At 34.0% G+C, this 13997-nt stretch overlaps 2 protein-coding genes across 2 annotated transcripts; both read left to right on the forward strand.

The window, feature by feature from the left end:
* The first annotated feature begins 5402 nt into the window (after positions 1 to 5402).
* LOC138324358 (zinc finger protein 862-like) lies at positions 5403 to 8765 on the forward strand. Its single transcript, XM_069269431.1, has 7 exons — positions 5403 to 6373; positions 6531 to 6711; positions 6819 to 6822; positions 6982 to 7298; positions 7642 to 7863; positions 8041 to 8179; positions 8313 to 8765. The coding sequence occupies exons 1-7, from the start codon at positions 5590 to 5592 to the stop codon at positions 8580 to 8582; spliced, it is 1917 nt and encodes a 638-aa protein (XP_069125532.1). The 5' UTR covers positions 5403 to 5589; the 3' UTR covers positions 8583 to 8765.
* Positions 8766 to 9189: 424 nt separating this feature from the next.
* LOC138323384 (von Willebrand factor A domain-containing protein 3A-like) lies at positions 9190 to 13811 on the forward strand. Its single transcript, XM_069267967.1, has 6 exons — positions 9190 to 9352; positions 9912 to 10063; positions 10232 to 10358; positions 11050 to 11147; positions 11380 to 11432; positions 11658 to 13811. The coding sequence occupies exons 1-6, from the start codon at positions 9218 to 9220 to the stop codon at positions 11705 to 11707; spliced, it is 615 nt and encodes a 204-aa protein (XP_069124068.1). The 5' UTR covers positions 9190 to 9217; the 3' UTR covers positions 11708 to 13811.
* Positions 13812 to 13997: the final 186 nt, after the last annotated feature.

A 13997-nucleotide genomic window follows, 5' to 3' on the forward strand; every position in this document is an offset into this window, starting at 1 on the left:
CTATTATTTTTTGTAATTTTAACTTGAATTAAAATGAGAAGCTCAAACTTTTCAAAAGTGGTAATGGTGTAAAGTAAGTAACTTTTGCTACTGAAGAAAAATACTAAATCGTCTGCTCCTGTTTTTGACAGTGAAAAATACCATTTGTCAGCGGTGGAGCATCTTTAAGTTATCAATTTATCAAAATGGGGAACCAGATAACCAGAGTTTTAGTTGGTCTTTATAATTTTACCTTTTGAAATATAAGTTTTTTTATCTTGTTCTTGTATGCTGTTCCTGTGGGAAAAAATCTATAATTTCCTTTGAAATATAAGATAAATTTTGATTTTGTACTTTTAGAGTAGATAGTATCTACCATATTACTTTAATAATATGTGATGCAATTATAATGATAATGACAAGGTCTAAAGAAATTGTGGATGGACATTATTTTGATATTCATTATTCAAATTATAATTACCATTTGCAATTCACTGTTTTTTATTATATATAAAAATGTATGCAGAATTTATCTTGAGTGATAAAGGAGTAAACATGAAGTAAGATCGATGTGTACTGTTATATGTTCAGAAGACTGGTCGGTCTGGACGCGAAGTCATTCTACTGTAGATACCAAACAGTACACCCTTTTTGGGCTTTAAGCCAGCCCTTGTCTTTAACCTTGACACATTGTATGACTAAATATTCAGACCTTCTGTGCAGAATGCCAAGTTTTAATTGATTATGTGACACTGAAACAGGGTTTTTTTCTAGGGGCTTTTTGGGGCCGAAAATGGGCCCCATTCCCAATGGAAATTATTTCAAATTTTAGCCAAATTCCCAAAAAAATACAGTTTACTCCTGGAAATTCTATTCCCATATTACCAAATTTCTTCCCAAAATGAGGTAAAAAGGCTCTTTCCTAATATATAATTAAGGGAGAAAAAGCCCTGTGAAAATACATCGATTAGTCTCTTTTCACTTCTTTAATCAGCTTTTATCAATTACTTTTCTGTAAGTCTTGAATATAAAGCAATTATCCTATAACATTACCTATACTCCAAAATATTAATTGCATTGATGTGGAATTGGACAAATATTGGAAAATTAATATATGACTTTCAATGTATCATGTTATTGTGGACAAAATGTCACAAATTATGGACATTCAAACTATCACATAAGTTGTGGACATACAAAATGTCACATAAGTTGTGGACATACAAAATGTCACATAAGTTGTGGACATACAAAATGTCACATAAGTTGTGGACAAGGCCCAACACTAATTATAGATATTCAAACGGTCACACAAATTGTAAAGAAAATGTCACACAAATTATGGACATTCAAAATGTCACATAAGTTGTGGACAAGGTAGCAATACTAATTATGGTTTTTCAAACGGTCACACAAATTATGGACATACAAAATGTCACATAAGTTGTGGACATACAAAATGTCACACAAACTATGGACATTCAAAACGTCACACAAATATGGACATTCAAAATGTCACATAAGTTGTGGACATACAAAATGTCACATAAATTGTGGACAAGGCCCAACACTAATTATAGTTATGTTAAAAACGGACAAATTGTAAAGAAAACGTCACACAAATTACGGACATTCAAAATGTCATACAAAATATGGACATTCAAAATGTCACACAAATATGCACATTCAAAATGTCACATAAGTTGTGGACATACAAAATGTCACATAAATTGTGGACAAGGCCCAACACTAATTATAGTTATGTTAAAAACGGACAAATTGTAAAGAAAACCTCACACAAATTACAGACATTCAAAATGTCATACAAAATATGGACATTCAAAATGTCACACAAAATACCGTATTTTCCCTAATAAGGGCGCCGGGCGCGGGTAATTGACTTAGGGGGGCGCCGTTATTTGAGACCATTTTTTTCTGAAACTGCCGTGATTTCATAGGTTGTAAAATCATGAAGAATTGACGACGAAACGTTTATCAAATATATTTTACAAGATATTAACTAGAATATTTACAAGATATTTGCATTTTAACGTATTTATTACATTAAATTAAAAAGATTTTAAATGCTCAGAGATCGGCAAGTTTATGCTGCGATCGTCGTGTTGTTTACAATGACAACAAAATGGCCGGACTCGGAATTTACTTTCGTTTTCAGGGGCATTATTGACGAGAAAAACACGATTAAACTATTACAAACGATTGAATATCCGCAAATCAGTAACGATCATTGTCAAAATAAAACAAGAATACATCTAACTGGTGCACGCAATGAAAATAATGATGTTACAAATGAGTGATAACTTACGTGTGTGACAGGGTAACAAGATCATACATGCCATACCTACCGGGCGTGAGGACAAAAATCTCCCCGTATTTTAAAAGCCTTTTATTGTCTCCCCGGAGTGAGTCTAATTCATCCGCTTTCTATCAGACAGTTTTATTTTCGTATGCCAAATTTGTGTACACTGTGCTAATTTCTACGAGGAGTAACACTCCCTGACCCCCTGACCAACACCCAAGTGCCCTAATAGCAGCCTTGGGTCTTATTTCCAACTTGGCTTGTGGGTGTCACTTTCACTCACGTCTGTGTATTACGTGAAGTCAAGCAGCCGATCGGCTCGCCTTGAAACAATCAGCTGGCCCTTTCAATTAATTTTATGACTACAGCTAGTGAGCATTACAACTAAAACACAATACTGCTTACAACGTAGTGATATGATTTAACTCACTGTTTTTTAATGTTAAAATAGGGCCTATCTGTATTTGATGGATGTCACAAACTTTGCAATCGTAATGGCCGCCATTTTGGGTAATTGTAATAGATGATCCGGATTTTATAGAATTTCCGGATTTCCTAATAAGCACGTTTTTAAAAATGGAAAAAGTATTATTTTTTTAGAATTTCTGTGTGAATTTATTTTTAGAAAAAAAATATATTAATTATAAAAAATTATCAGTAGTAACTGAATTTAAATGAATAAAAATTAAAAAGAAATTTACTTTTTTTTCTCTCTCAGATTAAATTACATTTTGAATACTACTGTAACGATTCTGTTTTTTTTTTTTTAATTTAGTGCTTGTAAATGTAAGAACTTTATCTAAGTTAATTATCCGTTATTGTGAAAGATTATTAAAAAGCCCAGTCTAATATTTTCGAACAATAAAACTGCTCCAGAACTGGGTGTATACTGTGTTTATTGGGATGTGACTACTTTTGCAAAAAACCACACATTTCCTTTATTTCAGTAAAATTCAATATGGAATGCAGAACTTTCATCATAAAAAAGCAGATATATTTAATTTATTCATATTTGTCGCGCGTAAACCTCCCTCTTTTGAGACCAAAATCCCTCAAAATGGTTATCAATCTCCCTCACCACCCCTAGAAAAATATGGCATGTATGACAGATGCACAGTCGTTACTTCCTGTCATTCAATGTTACGATTTCGCCACAATTCCATGAAAAATATTCTTAAACAAGTTTTTACTCGTTCCATACGATATATATCTGTTAGTATGTATCGAGATTTCGATTTTATAAGCCGCCACAAAATCGTAGTTAAACATCATTTTATCGAGGGTGGCAGTGACACCCTGATTCACTAAACGCGTGACAATCAGGGGAGATAACTTCTAATTTTCACTTTCTTTTCTTTGCAAAGGTTTTTTTTCCACAAAAAGTCGAGGGGCGCCCTTATTAGGGGAGGCGCTCTCAATAGGGAAAATACGGTATGGACATTCAAAATATCTCACAAATTATGGACATTCAAAATGTCACACAAATTGTAAAGAAAACGTCGCATTAATTAAGGACATTCAAAATATCACAAATTATGGACATTCAAAATGTCACACAAATTATTGACATTCAAAATGTCACAAATTATGGACATTCAAAATGTCACACAAATATGCACATTCAAAATGTCACATAAGTTGTGGACATACAAAATGTCACACAAACTATGGACATTCAAAACGTCACACAAATATGCACATTCAAAATGTCACATAAGTTGTGGACATACAAAATATCACACAAACTATGGACATACAAAATGTCACTTAAGTTGTGGACATACAAAATGTCACACAAACTATGGACATTCAAAACGTCACACAAATATGCACATTCAAAATGTCACATAAGTTGTGGACATACAAAATGTCACATAAGTTGTGGACATACAAAATGTCACAGAAGTTGTGGACAAGGCCCAACACTAATTATAGTTATTCAAACGGCCACACAAATTGTAAAGAAAACGTCACACAAATCATGGACATTCAAATTGTCACACAAAACTATGGACATTCAAAATGTCACACAAAATATGGACATTCAAAACGTCACACAAATTATGGACATTCAAAATGTCACATAAGTTGTGGACAAGGCCCAACACTAATTATAGTTATTCAAACGGTCACACAAATTGTAAAGAAAACGTCACACAAATTATGGACATTCAAAATGTCACACAAATATGGACATTCAAAATGTCACATAAGTTGTGGACATTCAAAATGTCACATAAGTTGTGGACAAGGCCCAACACTAATTATAGTTTTTTCAAACGGTCACACAAATTGTAAAGAAAACGTCACACAAATTATGGACATTCAAATTGTCACAAGTTGTGGACATTCTTGGTGTCACACAAATTATGGACATTCAAAGTTGCGTAGATTGTGAAGAAAATCTCACAAATTATGGACATTCAAACTATCACATTAGTTGTGGACAAGGTGGAACACTAATTCCCCTAGCCACTGCGTCATTTTCTCAAAAGAAAATACTCGACAACTGTATGAATATATTGATATATATTTATTGACTATTAGCGATAGGTACACGACGATGAAACAACCACCAAACTCATCACCCTCTACACATCTCTCCATTCAACACTAAATGTACCTTCGCTGAATGTGCACATGCAGTACAAGAGCACGCCACCTATGAGAAAACTCGCCACCGAAGGGAAAATAATTTCCGTCTAATTCGCCAGGCTCAAACTACGGAAATTTAATTTATGGTTATTCAAAATTTCACACCAATTATGGACATCCAAGTGTCGCATAGCTTGTAAAGAAAATGTCACACACGTTATGGAGTATTCAAACTATCATAAGTTGTGGACACGGCGCAACACAAATTAGGGACATGCAAACTTATCACAAATTGTGGTGCTGTCCCACCATTCCTGGATATTTGTCACATACATTGTGGACAATCAGGGCTCAAAGTGGCGACCATTTCGTTAGAACTTGTCATAAAGTCACATAAATCTTAAAGAAAATGTCACATAATTTTTTAAATGTCATTTCGTGGGTCCGTTCGTCCGTCCGTAGTCGGCCATGGCGACTTAAATTAACCATTGGCGACCAAATACTGCTCCATAAGGCGCCTGAATGGCGACTAGAATTTTCCTAAAAAAAATCGGCCATTCCCGAAAAAAATCCGGAAATATAGCCCGCCTTTGATTTTTATATATAGTGACTATAGTCACCAAAACGCTTGAGTGAGTCTGACAAAAGCTACAACACAGTCAAACACTTTTATGATCACGATCTATTAGACAAAAATGGCTGAACCCAAGCGCGGGATACTGGCCTTCTTTTCATCTACTATAGCTAGTCGATCTACTACCAACTCGGCAAAAAGCAATGAACCTGGACTCTCAGATGAAGCAGAGTTAAATTCATCATCAACAGTAGTTGCGAAAAGGGCACAGAAACGACTGTTTCAGGAAAGCTGGAAAGAGAGTTTTTCGTGGTTGTTATATGACAACGATGCCAACGTTATGAAATGTAAATATTGTTCCGCTGATGACGGTGCAGCTAAGTCGGGAAGTAGTTTTATTCATGGATGCTTTCAGTTCAAAAAAGAATCATTAAGGAAACACAATGATAGTAATGCCCATAAAATCGCTATGGAACACTGTCTTAGCAAGCGAAAACCAAAACAAATAGTGTCATCTTTTCAAAAACAAAGCCAGAAATCCGACGAAAAAACTATCAACGAACTTAAAATCAAGTTCAATACTGCTTACGCCATCGCAAAAGAGGAGTTGCCATTCACTAAATTCCGCGCATTGTTACAAATCCAAAGGAAAAACGGTCTTGAAATGAACGAAATGTACGAGAATGATGTAAAATGTGCAGAGATTATACACTGCATCAGCTCCACGTTGAAAGATGAACTTGTCAATCATTTAAGAGACAGCGAATATTTCAGTGTCCTTATTGATGCTGCTACCGACTCATCCAATAAAGAAAATGAGGCTGTAGTTGTCAGATACGTGTCAGAAGGAATCCCAGAAACAAAAGTCCTTGGATTAATCGAACTTCAACATGCTGATGCTGAAGGTTGGTATAATAACATACCAGAACATGTACATAATTATAAAAAAATATATAAATGCATGTGTGGCATTACAGACTTTAATTATTAATTAATAAGTATATGAACATTGTATTTTCACTTACAATTAAATATTTCAATTGTACTTTTATTTATACTTAGGAACACTGGAAGCAATCAAGAAAGCATTTCTATCTGCAGATGACGAAATGTTGTTTAGGAATCACCTTGTTGGTTTCTGCTCTGATGGAGCTTCTGTTAATTTTGGAATGAAGAGTGGTGTGGCGAAAAGACTAACTGATGATTGCCCTTGGCTAATACCAATTTGGTGTCTTCCACACAGGTACTAGGCTATATTTATTTATTGTAGAAACGTCATGTACCCATTATTTAATTTATATGAGATATTACTTCCAATGAAAACTTGTCTTAGTAGTATTTGATTTTAAGAAAGGTTTACTTGCTGTTAATGAATGCTATCAATTATAAACAACTTCATAAAAATTACTACTATTTATAAGTTACAAAAAAAAACTTTATTGGATAATATATTAACTGAAAAAGAACTTTCTGAGTCATAAAAACTGTTACATTGATTCACATGCTGAAAAAGTCAGAAGTGATGGACATGCTGAAAAAGTCAGATATGGGGGCCAAAGTCATTGATGTACTGCATCTGATTTACAAGACGTACCACTATAGTCCTAAGTCTAAACGAGAACTTCAAACCTTAGCTGACAACCTCCAAGTCAGAATCAAGACTCCATCCAGAGTAAAAGGAACCCGTTGGTCTCCACATACAGAAAAAGCTTTGAAGAACCTTCTGCTTCCACCACAAGGAAAAACCAACCAGGATGTCGGACAATATTGTATTGTGCATCAGCATATGGAGCATTTAGCGGAGTCTTCAGCAAAATGCAGAAATCAAAGGTAGAGCAAAGCACTTGACAAAGATAATGAAGTCCTTCAATTTCTTGGCTTATTGCCATCTCTTGTTGGACATTTTGAAAATTATCAGTAGTCTGAGTTTTTCATTACAAACCAACAAGACCATTCTGACAACAGCAACAAGTGCTATCAGGTCATGTATGACTGACCTAACAACGATGAAGACATTACCTTTGCCCGATGGGGCTTTGGTTGATCTGATAGGGTTCCTCAAATCTCAGAATGCAGATCAGCACACATTTCAGACAGTTGTCTTGGGAGGTGTACCTGAAATAGCTGCTGATGATGATGCTAGTACTTATGACAATTTTTCCTTTGGCTTTAGAAGAAACTGTGTCACTGAACCACTTTCTCTTGTGATAGATGGAATGAAAAAGAGATATAAGAGTATAGTTGGGGAAGATGATCATGATGAACCTTCCAAGATAGTCAAGGCACTGAAGGTCTTCCATCACGACAGTTGGCCAGAGAATGACTTAGATCTGGCTGTGTATGGTAATGAGGCAGTAACTAGCCTTGTTGCTTGGTTTGAGGACATTTTGCTTAGGTAAAACTTTGTTCATGTTAACTGGTTGGTTTAGTTGTTTGCACAGTTTGCATATTTGCATGACAAGTTTGTTTGTATTTATTTTGAAATTACATTAGTGTTAATGTGCATGAGTTTATTTGTCTGTTAAATACATTAATTCTACAGTGTTTGATATTTTATTTTTCTGTTAAACAGGAATGGATGTAAAACTCCAGCTGTGCTTCCTGAGTGGAAGCTAATGAAAGTACTTGTGAAGGGGGAATTTTCCGACAAGACCTTCACCTCATTATGGAGGTTGTTCCTGACAAAGGAGCCATACTCTGACACATATCAAGTAAATAATTTCCAAAAAGACTTTGGTTAAATAATATTGCAACTAAACTTACTTTGAAACAATTTTCATAATATTTTATATATTTTAATAATGTTAAGATTAATTTGCTTCTTTGATTTGATCTTTTTGTTAGAATGTCTTGATGTTGGTGAAGATAATGCTGTGTCTTCCTGTATCATCTGCCCAATGTGAAAGGACATTCTCTACCATGAACCGGATCAAGACTGATGTTAGGAGCTCTCTGAATATCACAACACTTGAGGACTTGATCCGTATTAGTGGAGAGGGTCCAGACATCCTGGATTTTGACCCAAAATCTGCAGTCCAGAAGTGGCTGTCCACTTCCAGGAAGGTGAAATTAAATTATGTAGGCTGGCCAGAGAACTGTGAGGATGATGATTAACCACACAAACCTGAAGATTGAGGACTAAATAAAGACATTTAAACAATTTATAGTTTATTTTCATTGTATTTTATTCAAGCACTCAACAATTAGGATATAAAAACACATGCAGACATAATTAGCTCAGCTAGGCTGATTCAAAATATGCATCATCACTCAGGCTACCAAGTTTTTCAATTGGCGCCTAGATTTTATAACCTGGTAGCCTAACAGGCCACCTGAAAAAAAAATCCACTTTGAGCCCTGTGATATAGTATTACTCAGTTATTGATGAAGTGTCAGGTCCCAAGGTCATGAAAACAGTCTTAACTTTGGACTTGACGAATCACAGGTGATGTCATTTTAAATTGTTATTAAGCAAAAACTTTTATCAGTCTAAAATTGCTTTGTGATCTTGGAACCAGATTTTTAATTGTTTAACTCTCTTTCTCCATGAATTTACTAGGTATATATAAACCAATTGTTTTAGTTTATAGTTAGAAGGGTTCATGTAAACGCAGAATTAAGATATAGTACAGTGTATACTGAGGCATCCACAATCTTACAATATGTTATCTACGATCATAGAGTTTATTAACTTCACTCTAAATATGACAAGTGAGTATGTATATTACAAACTTTACAGATTTAACTTAATGCGGTTTTCTGGTGACTGTGAAGTTTGGAGTAGAAGTATACAGCCAGCAACACAGGAGAACTGTCATAGTGCTGTTAACTGGACGTCCAGACTGACCGCTGGTGGTAACACCTGTACATTGGAGGCTCTTAGGGTATGTTTCTCGTGTACTTTCACTTTAAGTAATGAATTTATTTTTGTTACCCTTTTGCCCTTTAAAATATACCCACTCGTTTGCTAAATGATGTAAAATTTTGTTTTCATTTGTAAGGTAGTTCATTTGATACTCTCACTATATGCTATATGATTGTTCAGGATTTTATGTTGCATAACATATCTAGTTCTGTCATAAACATTGAGCATTGGATGGCATTGTGATAGTAGTGCTTCATAGAACTTTAATTTACAGTTATTGATAAAAATTTCAAGGGATTAAGTTGCTGTGTGATACGGCCTCATCCATGGACTATGACTTTATTTTTCTTCAAGTACTTGACTATTTTCTGTTCATTTCCCAAACCTGGTAGTCCTTAAATTATCCTGGCAATTAATAGGCCATTAAAAAAATTGAACAAACTATTAATTAAGATATAGCTATCTATATTATGTATGCATACCAATATAATATTTCTATTCATCATACTCTGAGACAAACTTCATGGTTACATGCACTGAATAGTTTTGCTAATCATGCATACATCTGATATTTACAGCTAGCCTTTCAGGATCCAGAGATGGAGGCCATTTACATGTTAACTGACGGCAAACCTGATTCTAGTACCACTCTGGTGTTACGTGAGGTGGCAGAAATGAACATCAATAGAAATGTACAGATCAACACTATCTCTTTCAACTGTGCAGATAGGTAAGCATTCAAAATTGTTCAAAAATGTAAAACTTAAAACTGGAAACAAAAAACTCTGTGACACTTTTGTAAAAACCTTTTAACTTCCAACTCATGATTTCTGTGTCATTATAAAGAAATGGCAACTACCACATATTGAAAATAAATGTGTTTTTGATTTTCTTACAGCACTGCCAATAATTTCTTGAGAATGCTAAGTAAGGAGACCGGTGGTCGATTCCATAAGATCCAGAGTGACTTTGATGCACAATTGTTTGCCCACAAACTTTTAACAGAAGGCTTCACAGACACAGAGGTAAGAGATGTACACTACACATAGACATTCACATGTAAAGTTATATCTGTTAGAAAACCAGTTCAGGGAAAGGTAGGGGACACCAGTCCTGTAATTACACGTGGATTTTTTTGCGGTTGATTAATTTCGCTATTTCCTTCATTAACTATACAATTCAGGGTTATTTTCGCAATCAAATGACCTCTAAATAAAATCTGTTAGTTGCCTCCCTTGTTTACTGTTTGACTGGTCTAAGATTATTATGAATGGTGTATGATTGTAAAATCTGAATACATAACATTTTATACTGTTCTGGCTACTATTTTTAATGTTAATTGTTCCTTTACTCTGACCAATGTCACCTGTGCTTTTACACATACATCTACCTATCGTGCAGCGACCCATGAACTACTGGACGGGGGACAGGCTGTCAGTCTTATGTTTTAGAAAATATTACACGTTGGGGAAATTCTCACAATTAAGAGAACTTCACATAATTAGCGTAAATTTCAATTTTAGTTTACAGTTAAGTCTTTTTGAGTAGAATAAATACATTATTTATCAAAAAGATTCTGAGAAAAACATGAGTCAAAATGTATGATTTAAAAGTAATGTTGTTCCATATAGGTGAAATGGTTTTGATTTTAATGACTACTACAAGCATATGTATTCACCGTTTCTGATGTTGTTGGGGTTTTTTTCATTTTCACAGTATCCACACCTTCCTGAGTTTGAGGGAGATGACCTACGCAGACTTGGAGCAGAAATAGCTATGGCTCGACGCTTCCTCGCACAATCTAGGCAATACAGGTTTGTATTGTAGGGTCGGCATGGCAACAAATTTGTAACTAATTATGTTATATATGAAAATAGTGACATTAACTTAAAGTAGGCTTCATGCATTGTATTAGATTTACCATGATACAAAGAACAAAGTATTTTGCTGTTCTTCTTTTTCTCACTTTAAGAGGAAAAAGGGAAAAGGTTAAAAGTAAGTAGTATAAAGAGTATTGTTATACATTTCTTTTCGAATTTCTTTCAGAGCACTGTACCAAGCTAAAGTAGCACAAACTGATAAGGCAGCCAACAACAAGCGTAAGTAGAGACAAATGGTGTAAACAAAATCTACAGAGAAGGCACCCCTCCCAAAATTTACTTGTGCACCTTCATACTCAGGCATTTAACCAATGATGTTGATCAATTCATTTAAAAAGTATTTTTTTAATGAAGTTTGTTGATAACAACATGAACATATGAATGATGATGAATTCCATAACACATATAGAACAGAATATTAAATAATGATGGTTTCCATTGCAGCACCAGTAACTCCATTTGTTGTTGGAAAACCCAAGACAGCTACGCGGTAATACATGGTCTGATGTCTGTCCTTTTATATACATGTGATGCCAAGATTCCGTCCCTCATTTTGTGCTACACTTCCAGCTGATGACCTGGATTATAACTATCACAGTTTTGGAAGCCAAAGTATTCATTTTGTCACCTGGATGCCACAAAATTATCTAAATCTTGTGGCTTTAGATATGTGCATGATAAGCCTAGACTGAATATGGATTTAGTTGGGGAAAAGTGTCCATGCTAACCATCTATTCAGTTACAGAGACTAGTTAAAATCTTCTTGTAAGCATCTTTAAAAGCAGTAAAAATAAAATATATATCATGCATGCAGTATTTCTGTAGATCTTTAACTTAGAACAATGACCAACTTGATTTCCTTGAAAGCTCGGTTCATCAGATTTGTGTCTTCATTTTTTCGCCCCTGAAATTTCATGTTGAATGGTTCAACTACGTTTTCAAATGTGTTTTAGGGATGAATTGAGTTAAGAAACTACACATTTTCAGTATTAGATTTTTATCATTTTTGCCGATATTTTATAGTTGGAAATGTTACATATATTTTACTGGCGTGTAAATTTACTCCCTTTTTCGCTTCTAGGGTAAAGGTATCATTTGAGCCAACAACATATATATACATTCACTATTGAAAATATACAGGCATGTTTATGATATATATATGTGTTAAATTTGTTCAAAAGATTATATTTATCGGCTATCTAATATTGATCTTAATTTGAAAATCTAATAGCTATTAGGACTTAGTTTGATTTTATCCAAGTTTATACAGATGTAGCTGAAAATAATCTTAGTGCGGTGTTAATGTAGTTTAATAGATATTTCAATATATTTCGAGTGCTACTGGAGCAAGGCACTTTACAATCACAAGGGGATTTTATGTTGTTGATATGGTGACATGAGTATTGTTGTTTGCAATCTACATATTCTTTATAATGTAACATTAAAATATGTGAAATATCATATGAACATGATCATGACCTTGATTATTGAAATCTGCCAATACTTGAGAATCTCATTTGGTGTACAAAATGCATATAAAGTATGGTTGAATCATCATCGTGATTGTATTTAAAAGGAATATCAGGTCTTGTTTGATATTAAATTTCATTAACAGTGATTAAAATGATGTTACAAATTTCCCTTTTTTGGTGTCTTGCTCAGAGGTTTTCGTCCATTTCGTTCAGAATTGTACAACAGCTCCATGGATCTAATGGTTCAGCTGTTTTGATCATGTAATTGGTTATTGGAACTTTAGCTAACTAGGAAAGAATCTTATCGAGTCTTGCATTGCTCAAAGGCTTACATACTTTCTTAGAACAAACAAATAATCTGCATACCCTGTTGATTACATGCCCATATGTTTTGGATTCAGTTGTTATACTTCTATCTTTAATTTTATACATTATAGTAAATTTTGGAAATTTTTGATAGTATTTTGTGCTACTTAGAAGTTGCCTATATATTTGTAGGTGTTCTGGGTTTTCATATATGTAATTGTATTGTATCATGTTCATTGAATTCTTTGATATTGTCTCTGATTGAGACCTAGCTCATGTACCATGGAATAATTCAAAAGGTTAAGTAGGTTTCTCACCCCTTTTACTAGTCTGTAAAATTGAATGCTTCATCAATAATACATATATACCAGGTAGTATTTATTCCTGGAAGAATGTGTATGTACTTGTTTTATACATAATATATACATACCGGATATGTACATGTATATTTACTCTACAAATATCTGTGATATGTTTTATAACTTTATGAATCATTATTGAAGACTTCTACTTGTAGGTAATTAAAATATACTTATTTTTGAGAGTTGTTTGATTTCAAGTTCAGTGTACAGTATGTATAATGCAAAAATCAAAACTCTAATGAATTGACTATTTTTTAATGTAACAGTCCTATTTGGAAGGTTTTTGTAATGAAATCTTTTTTTGACAATTTATTCCTGAAATTTTAATGAATTAATACTATTAAACTAGGTATATGATGTATTGATTATATATGTGAAGTAGTCTCATCTAATGTGGAATTACTTCTACATTCCTTAATTGTTAAAGAAATAAAGTTAAAAGTAAATTAAGAACAAGATTATTTGTTTTCTTACTTTCAACATTTCCTCATCATATTTTGAAGACCAACCAAGTGGCCATGGTCTTTATGGCCGAGTAGTCTTTATACACATGTCAGATTGTGTTGATATTGACCAATTGGGACCCTGAGAAAATGGTCTCATTAAGCAGGGGGTCTTTATACAGAGGTGGTTGCTTCACTGTA

This window comes from Argopecten irradians, chromosome 5 (genome assembly GCF_041381155.1).
Source record: "Argopecten irradians isolate NY chromosome 5, Ai_NY, whole genome shotgun sequence".
NCBI lineage: Eukaryota > Metazoa > Mollusca > Bivalvia > Pectinida > Pectinidae > Argopecten > Argopecten irradians.

Coding starts and splice junctions, on each gene's coding strand:
- LOC138324358 (XM_069269431.1), top strand. CDS start 5,590: ATGGCTGAACCCAAGCGCGGGATACTGGCCTTCTTTTCATCTACTATA. Junction 7,299..7,641: donor GCAAAATGCAGAAATCAAAG/GTAGAGCAAAGC, acceptor CTTTGGCTTTAG/AAGAAACTGTGTCACTGAAC. Junction 7,864..8,040: donor TTTGAGGACATTTTGCTTAG/GTAAAACTTTGT, acceptor TCTGTTAAACAG/GAATGGATGTAAAACTCCAG.
- LOC138323384 (XM_069267967.1), top strand. CDS start 9,218: ATGCGGTTTTCTGGTGACTGTGAAGTTTGGAGTAGAAGTATACAGCCA. Junction 9,353..9,911: donor GTACATTGGAGGCTCTTAGG/GTATGTTTCTCG, acceptor TGATATTTACAG/CTAGCCTTTCAGGATCCAGA. Junction 10,359..11,049: donor AAGGCTTCACAGACACAGAG/GTAAGAGATGTA, acceptor TCATTTTCACAG/TATCCACACCTTCCTGAGTT.